The sequence below is a fragment of the Grammomys surdaster genome, unplaced genomic scaffold (genome assembly GCF_004785775.1).
Source record: "Grammomys surdaster isolate TR1022 unplaced genomic scaffold, NIH_TR_1.0 224, whole genome shotgun sequence".
Classification (NCBI taxonomy): domain Eukaryota; kingdom Metazoa; phylum Chordata; class Mammalia; order Rodentia; family Muridae; genus Grammomys; species Grammomys surdaster.
Window position 1 is genome coordinate 3058413 of NW_021604669.1, and position 8716 is coordinate 3067128.

Genomic DNA, 8716 nt, shown 5'->3' on the forward strand with positions numbered 1-8716 from the left:
TGATGTTTCCTATGTAAAGATATGGTAAATATTTGGGATGATGCAGAAGCAAATTGCTCCAATGTGTTCATTGCATATTGTATCCATGTCCCCAAAAATTCTCATTGTAGGGTTGAATATTTGGCTCACAGATTAGGAGTACTATCTGCTTTTTGTAGAAGAACTGGGTTTGATTCCCAACACTCACCTGGCACTTCAAAAACATCTGTGACTCTACTTCCAGGGGATTTAATATCCTTTTCCAGTATACACCAATACTTCAAGTACTTAGTGCACATACATAAATGAAAGCAAAAGAGAATATACATGAAACATAAATAAGTATTCACTAAAACACATCATGCCCCATAAATATGCAGAATTATTATGTTCCAATTAAAAATAATAAAAGACTAAGTATTGTGAGAAATGGTCATGGAGAGAGAAAGATTGTCATATTCTAAATAAGAATGGGCATGTTGGAGATTCATCTCTCCTTTGGACTTTCGTTCTAGACTTGAACTCACCTTAAGTGGTTAGAACCCCACAGGCAAGGTGACAGTTATTTTCTTAAACCCCATATTCATTCATTAGTATTTCTCAGAATATGCCCAGGGAACCTTAGTCAAAGGTTTAGCCAAAGGCCAGCCCTCTTGGAGCTGAGGGGTTGCAGAGTCTTAGGAATTTTACTACTGAAACCTAGAAATAACTAGTGAAATGGCAACCAGTTGACCACTGTGCCTAGTGACTGTACTGGAAATGCTCCTGAGGGAAGCAGTTGTCACACTGGAAAGAAGAGAGTGGCAAGACTCTCAACTCTAGATTGTCAAATTCTACCTCAGCATTGTGTGTGTGTGTGTGTGTGTGTGTGTGTGTGTATGTGTTAAATATGTGTATGTATGAATGTATGTATTTGGGGAGCAGTGGTAAAAATTGAACCTAGGGCTTCATGCATACTCTACCGCTAAACTCCATTCTCAGCCCTGAGGATTTTACCTTTTAAATTTAACTCCTAAATTTTGTGCTTACTCTGGATCATTTATGAACATCTGACCTACATGTAATTTAACTTTAGTTTTATCCTGCCATGATTTCCCAAATTTGCTACAGTAGGATATGTTATTTTTCTATTAGAGATGATGCTACATAAATATTGTTTATATCTTGATAATTTTCAAATACAGTATAGTATAGTATAATATAATATAATATAATATAATATAATATAATATAATATAATATAATATAATATAAATACTACTCTGAAATAGAAGTTGTAGAACGGCAGAGTGGAGTCCATTTAGAGGAGAGTGTATATAGATTATCTGACAGGTTATACCTGGCGAGGTTGAATCAGGGACCATTGGCAGTATATCTCAGTGGAAGGGATGATTAGCATTGCTGAACCAATGGTTTCTTGTAAACTGGGCTGTGCACTAAGTAACTCTTGTCAGAACAACAGCAGTGTTCCAAAGTTCTAAAGTCACTCACAATGGGAAGTTCACTTTTTGCTTAGCTTCTAAGAAATATTTTGACAGTGTGCTAAGAAGTGAGGGAGAATGTGACCTGGAGAACATGGTGGCCAAGTTGGCCACCACACCTAGCACCAAGATTCCCAGTTCAGGCAAAAGAGGAAGCTAGATAAATTACACATGATACATACTTGGAAAGTGTAGGCATATGCACACTTGGTAAGTGTAGGCACAGCAGTTTATTTATATTTAATATTCTCTCAGTCTAAATTTTTGACTCTATGTTGGCCAGTTATGTATATCCTAGATGCTATTTTTTTTTAACTTGGTATAATAGAATAATATGGGAAAGTATGTGGTTCAGGTTTAACAAGTAAAATTTAGAAAAAAAATAACAGAACCCAGACTATTTGAATGTTGAATTTTGGAGGATCATGAGGTGTCCCTGTAAGAACAGGTACATGGGATCAAGGCTCACTAGGCTGTTTTGGTGTGCCACTCTGAATTCAGATGTGTCTATTAAGACTGTGTGAGAGAATAGTGTTCAGCTTTCTCATCTGACTTGAGTGGAAAGCTTACACCCCAGGGGCCTTGAGTTACCCTTGTCTGTTTCTTCTCCTTGGTATCTGGATATCTTCCCTATCTCAGACAGTGAAGGTGCCAACCCCTGCTTGCAAAGGTGCTATTCTATATGATACCCACATGGCCTTTCTTTCTTTCAGCCTAGAGCACCAACAGAGGCTATTCTCTCTGAGTATTCATTGAACCCTAGTTCATAAGACAAAGATAACAGGGCTGTTTCACTCCTGGCTATAGAATGTAAATTGCTTTCTATTTCTTTTGCTTCCTGGGCCAGGCCAACCTGGGGAACCTGGATATGCTAAAGATGGACTTCCAGGAAGCCCTGGCCCTCAAGGAGAGACAGGACCAGCTGGACATCCTGGCCCTCCTGGTCCTCCCGGCCCCCCTGGCCAGTGTGACCCCTCCCAGTGTGCATACTTTGCAAGTCTTGCTGCCCGGCCAAGTAACGTGAAGGGCCCATAGAAGATTCTAGAACATCAAAACACTACTATGGATTTCTGAAACTTGAACTCGGAGCCCATTGGGAAGCCAGAAGCCTTGAAACATTTCAGAACCTCCTTTTCTCTCCCCTTCTTACCTCCCACCTTTTCTTCCTGCCTCCTTGCCTGCCTTAATTGTCTCTTACCTTCCTCAGAGACCTCACAGTTATTAAAACCAACAGATACTGTCGGACAGTCAGGTTATTATTAATATTGTTGTTATTTCAAATGCTAATAGTTTTGGCGGAGCTTTCTGGTGGACAGGAAATAGTTTCCTGGCTCAGCTCCCCTCTCAGCCCTGGCTGAAGTATGACAGCCAATTCTGAGGAACACTTGGTGCTATGCAACCCTGACCATGTATGCACTTGCTGATTTTACCTCTTTCCTGGAAAGGAAGCTTTAAAGATGGAGACCATAAGGTTGTTTCCTCAGCTGTGCCTAAAGATGGCCAAGGGAAAAGTAAGTTTGAAATCCCCACCTCCCAGGAGAGACTTGAAGCAAGAAGAAGAATTTGCAGCCTGGAAGAATGCATTGACCTCTGGAGACAAGATGAACATCTGGAGTTCAGAACTGCCTCAGCACATTGGGGAAGGGTGGTGCTTCAAGCTACCAGAACTCCAAAAGAAGTCACATAGAATTGGCAGTAGCTTGTGTCTGGACCATCTACAAACAAGCTGATGCTGAAGAAGAGTTCCCAGGTGTGACTTTGCTTCTGACTCTGGTATGGACCCCTTCAAGTTCCTCATGCTGGTTTCAATTGTGTGAGTTGCAAAATAAAAGTTATCAATGGTCACTTGTTTTACTTACTTGTGGGTGGTTCACTACCAAGTACATGGGGACCTGTATCAGTCGTGTCTTTGTGTGTGTGTGTTGTGTGTGTGTGTTCTACATGTACACTGAACAGATGCTCACTAAATGTATTTCCCTCTCAGTTGCCCCTGGGTATTCATTTTCTTTCTTTAGCCTCTCCTGGGCACTAAGTGAGTCTTCTTTGAACTGCAACACCATGTCTACCTGTTCTCTCCAGATGTTCACCACCAAGCCCTTTGAGGATGCATCCCAGGTGTTTGGAATATGGAAAGAATGCTCAGAACCAGTGTGGTCTGGGTCTGTTGCAAATTGGAAAATTGACTTCAATGGGCTGGTTCCTGTAGATATATATCCTTAACAGGTCTGAACAAATTACCCTATTTGTGTTCTTCACTTGACCGAGGAAATTGGTTGATGGATGGACTGATGAAGCTGTCCATTCATAAGATGCTTTAGTTGGGGTTTCAATTGGTGTGATAAAACACCTTGATCAGAGGCAAGTTGTGGAGAAAAGGATTTGATTCAGCTTACAACTCTTAGTTCACACTTGATCACTAAGGGAACTCAAGGCAAGAACCTGGAGGCAGGAGCTGAAGTAGAAGCCATGGAGGAATGATACTTCCATGTCTTGCTCAACCTGTTTTCTTATTCCATCAATAATCGCTTGCCCAAGGAAGGAACCACCCCCATGGAGCTGGACTCACCCACATAAATTATTAATCAAGAAATTGCACTACAGACTTGGCTACAGGTCAGTTTTATGGGGAAATTTTCTCAATTGAGAGTCCCTCTCCTCAAATGACTCTAGCTTGTGTCAAGTGAACATAAAATTAACCAACACACATGTCCATACATGCAAGTGGCTGGTTCCTCACAAACTTACACAGCATTAGTTCACCAAGTCCCTCTATTGTACCTCTTGAATTAGATACTTCAAATTGGTTTAGGAACCAGAAATAAAAGCATCCAAAGAAGGCTAAAAGATTGATTAGATAGAGAAATATTACTTTAGTGATTTTAAATTAAGATCCAAGATCTATTTTTTCTATTAGGCAAGTTGATGCTGATGCAGAAAAGTGGATTTTGGTAGGGTTGAGGTGGTCAGCATACATCTGTGCAGGAGAGATTTTCTCTGGAGCCTCTTTGATATCTACCAGCTCAGTTGTCTTCAACACAATATAAGATGTCAAAGTAATGTAATAATTTTGTTTGAAGGAATATCAAGAACTCAGAACTCTCTTCCAGTGATCATGACCCAGATCAAGAGGCAAATGTAGTATGTGCCTGTGTGTGTGTGTGTGTGTGTATGTGTGTGTGTGTGTATGTGTGTGTGTGTGTATGTGTGTGTGTGTGTATGCCAAGAATTTGTGGACAAAATATTTAACCTGAAAAAACATGCTGCCCTTTAACATTTATTTTTACTTTATATTTTTTGTTAAAATATATACATTGAGGGGAGTTTTAAATCCACAGAAAAATTAAGACAGTAAAATTTCCTATGTATTCCCAGTCCTCCTCTCAAAACTGCGCTGTAGAATACACATGTGCTACAGTTGATGTACACTGTTAGCAGCTGGCACTCACACCTTACATTCTGGTTCATTGCTGGACTCTAGGATTAGTCTGAAGTACAGTGACATGTACCCGCCAGTATAGTTTTACACAGAGAAGTTTCATTGTCTCCAAAACCTGTTGTACTTTATCAAATCATTCCTCTTTTCTATCTAACCTCAATAATGATGGTCTTTATGCCCTTCCTGTAGTTTTGTTTTTTTCCAGAGTGTCATAGTTAGTATCCTATAGATTGAAGCCTTTTAAAATTACCCTTTTTTGACTTAGAAATGTACACTTAACATTCTTCTGTGTGTTTTGTGGCTGGGTGACTCATTCCTTTTTATTGCTCAATAATATTCCATTGTTTAGAGATGCCATAGCTTTTATATCAACTCTTCCACTTATTGCCAACTTGGTTGGTTCCTAGTTGTAATACTTAGGGATAAAACTCCTGTAATCATCCATGCATTAAATATGAAGGAGTGTTCTTGTTCCCATTTTGTGTGGTCAGCATTTTGCATCTTCGTTCTTATGTGTACTACTTTTTTGCTCAGCAGTTCCCTGATGACAGAGAGGGGCAATCATCTTTGACCATCCTCATGTGTATGTTTTCTTTGGCAAGATACCTGTTCAGAGAATTTTGTCATTTAAAAAAATCCTGTTTTTCATATTGTGTTTTATTATATATATATATGCTCACATCTATTTTTCAAAAGCCAGATCATTCCTGAGGCCTGGATTACTCCAGAACCAGGTATCCTTGTCTCATCTCAGAGGAATCATAGGTAAGACAACAAAACCAAATGTGTCACATTTCAAATATAAATGGTGGTCTTTACCATGAGATTGAGGTTTTATCTAGTTTTTGAAGATTGAAATGACTCATACTAGGGCATATAAAAGTCAGGTATTCAACAGCCAGATCTTCCCCAATCCATGATGCAAGCAGCAGGAGCATCACTATCCTCTGGGCCTACAATCTGCATCCTGAGGCTGAGGACTCGGGCTTTTTGTCAGGTATTTTTAAAGATCATCATATCTCACCCAGTTGTATGCAGAGGGCTTGGCAAATGTGTGTCTCAGAAATTCTGCACAGGTAAGGAGATGCCTGGTCTAATTGTGTGTACTTCTGGCTGCTCATTAATGTAGCAGGAGGTGCTGCTTCAGGGCCATTGTTGCTTACTGGCTTTCTGTCTTACCCATTATGAAAATCCATCTCAGGGTCCTCTTATCATCAGTATTGTATAGGAGCTAAGTATGTCATAATGTATAAAGTTATAGATAGCAGGCTAGTGACGTCATTTAAAATCCCAGACCTCTCTGAGATGTGTGAGATGAGGACCAAGATTGTCATCAAGACATCAGTGGCCTGCAAAGGTTCAGAGGAACCAAGCAATGGGTCATCAACCTTGTCTAGACCAGATCTCTACTGCTACTTATGGACATAATCTGTGTTCTCAGTGACTGATTGGGTTTCTGTCTTCATATCTCATAGTCCTAAGATTGGGGAAAGAAAGACTGATAAGGAGAGGAGCAGTTCTGGTATATGAGGACCTGTGATGCTCTGTCTGCAGGAGATGCTGTCAAGCCTGGCAGCTGCATTAGAAGGACAAGAGACAGAGAATGGGTGCATGAGCATATTAACAGAATAGTGGCTTTCAGCTTGCATCCATGGAGGCCTTTATCAGGACGAGCATAGTCACAGAGGATAATGATGCCCTTGCTGTGAGGTCCTTCAGAGACAGCAGATGCTTTCAGGGGCTGGAAAACACTTGTAGGATAGAAACAATCTGGAGATAATGCCATAGCCCATGGAAGTTTGTCCAGGAATGGGATAATATGGATACAGGTCACAAGGGATCAGACAAGTATCAAGAGAAACACAGATGGAACAAATTCCAGGCAGAGTAGGATGTGGTTATGAGAGGTTATTGTGAGTTGTCTCCTAAATGGTGAATGGTGGCTAAGAAACTGAGTAGACTTTATTTCATGTGCCCCTGGTGTCAGCAGCTTGTAAACAGCCATGTATGTCACCTTCATGGGAAACATAATCCATACAAGAACTAAACAGAGAAGGGGGAGATGCCAGAAGCCAGGACCCTCGCCCTTACCCTTACCCCCTAACTTTCCCCACCTGCACAATGTCCTCTGAAGCTTGGCAACTGCAAGATCCTGCTTAGCAACTGCAGATAGACTCAAAGCAGAGTACCATGTCTTCTTAAGAATAGCAGGGAGACCATAACTCAAGCAGTGTACCATATCTTCTGAAGAACTGCAGGTAGATCATAATTCAAGGCAGTGTACCATATAGACCATGACATGTTTCAAGGCACAGGCCAAGAAGATTTTGTACTTTTCCACCACCTGGACCCGCTTACCCCCTCCCCTTGTAAAACATGCTATAAAAAAGCATTTCATGTTCAAAAAAAAAAAGAAATTAAAAAAAATGATACACACACACACACAAAAAAAAAAAGAATTGTGAGAGGCAAAGTAACCTGTTCAAGGCCCAGTAATGGGAATGTAGCAGGATCAAGGTAGAACCTGTGTGTGTTTTCTCTCATTCCCTCAGGATGGCAGTACTCTAGTTTCTCCATAGAGCTCTAGGGCAGGTGATAATTCAGTGTAGAGCTGGAAATGCTGTGATCTGACAAGCCAAAGGAACAGGTGGAAGGTCAGAGGTCAGAGGTCCAACTCTTCCTAGGAAGAGGCCTGGACTGGAATTATGGTACAGGATAGGAAGGCCAAGTCCTTTGGGGTTAGGTTTTATTAACCATGTCTACTTAGAAGTCTAGAGGAGAGTGAAAACTGGTGGTGACAGCCAGGGGCACCCATGATACAGAAAGAGGTAAGAAAAACATCTTAGAAACTTAAGGTGACAGACAGGACCAGTCTGCTCTGATACCAGAGTGAGCATGAACTCTTGTAAGGTATTAATAATGACTTTACAAAGGCAAAATGTCTAGGCTTCATGCCATCCTAGAGCCACTCCATAGCAGAAACAACCAAGGCTCAGTAGGGGGATGTGAATTGCTTGAAGGCAATAGTGAAGAAGTAGCCTTGAACCAATCTCACTGCTCTATCAAAGAGTCACTCATGTTCGCCTCTCTACTTAATTCAGCATCTTCCTTGTACCTTAATTTTCATTTCTTTATAAGTAGTAATACTCTAATGTTTAGTTCTAATTGTCATCATGGCACAGAGTATAACCACCTGTGAGAAGGAACCTAGAGAATGTGAGAGATTACTTTTATTGTTTTAATTGATGTAGAAGGGCCAGCCCACTGTGTAGGGTACCATTCCTTGGATTTGAGGTCTTGAATTTTATGAGGAGGAAAAATGAGAAGTAGAAAAGGATTCATGAATTACCTCTTTGCTCCCTGCTCTTGACTGGTGTATCTGTCTACTTCTAGCTCCTGACAGCTTGACTTCCATATAACGACACCCTGTGACATTGAATACTGAGACAAATAAATCCTTTCTTTTTCAGTTGTTTTGGTCAAGGTACTTAGTTATACCAACAAGGAACACAACAGAACCGGGTATCTGTAAATTTGTAGTTGAATATGCTAATATGTTTCCTATCATATATTAAAATGCAAACCTGAATATAATGAGGGAAACTGTGGTCTTCTCCTTACTACCCACTTAGGGCCAGTCAGCATCCTTAGGCTAGCACCACTGGCAAGAACACACATATGTGACGAAAGGTATCAGAGGAAACTGGCCAACAGTCGGTAGCCATCAGGTGAAGTCATATGACCTCTCTGCTGGTAAGCAAGCATAGTCCCAGAGGTTTTCAGTGAGGCTTATAGGGAGTTAATAATATGAAAGACAGCA

General features: G+C 40.7%; 1 protein-coding gene across 1 annotated transcript in view; it reads left to right on the forward strand.

The window, feature by feature from the left end:
- Positions 1 to 2635, forward strand: part of Col22a1 (collagen type XXII alpha 1 chain) — a 236740-nt gene extending 234105 nt beyond the window's left edge. The window contains exon 64 of the mRNA XM_028773262.1: positions 2308 to 2635. Within this exon, the coding sequence (XP_028629095.1) occupies positions 2308 to 2495 (188 nt within the window). The 3' untranslated portion in view covers positions 2496 to 2635. The remainder of the gene's footprint in view (positions 1 to 2307) is intronic.
- Positions 2636 to 8716: the final 6081 nt, after the last annotated feature.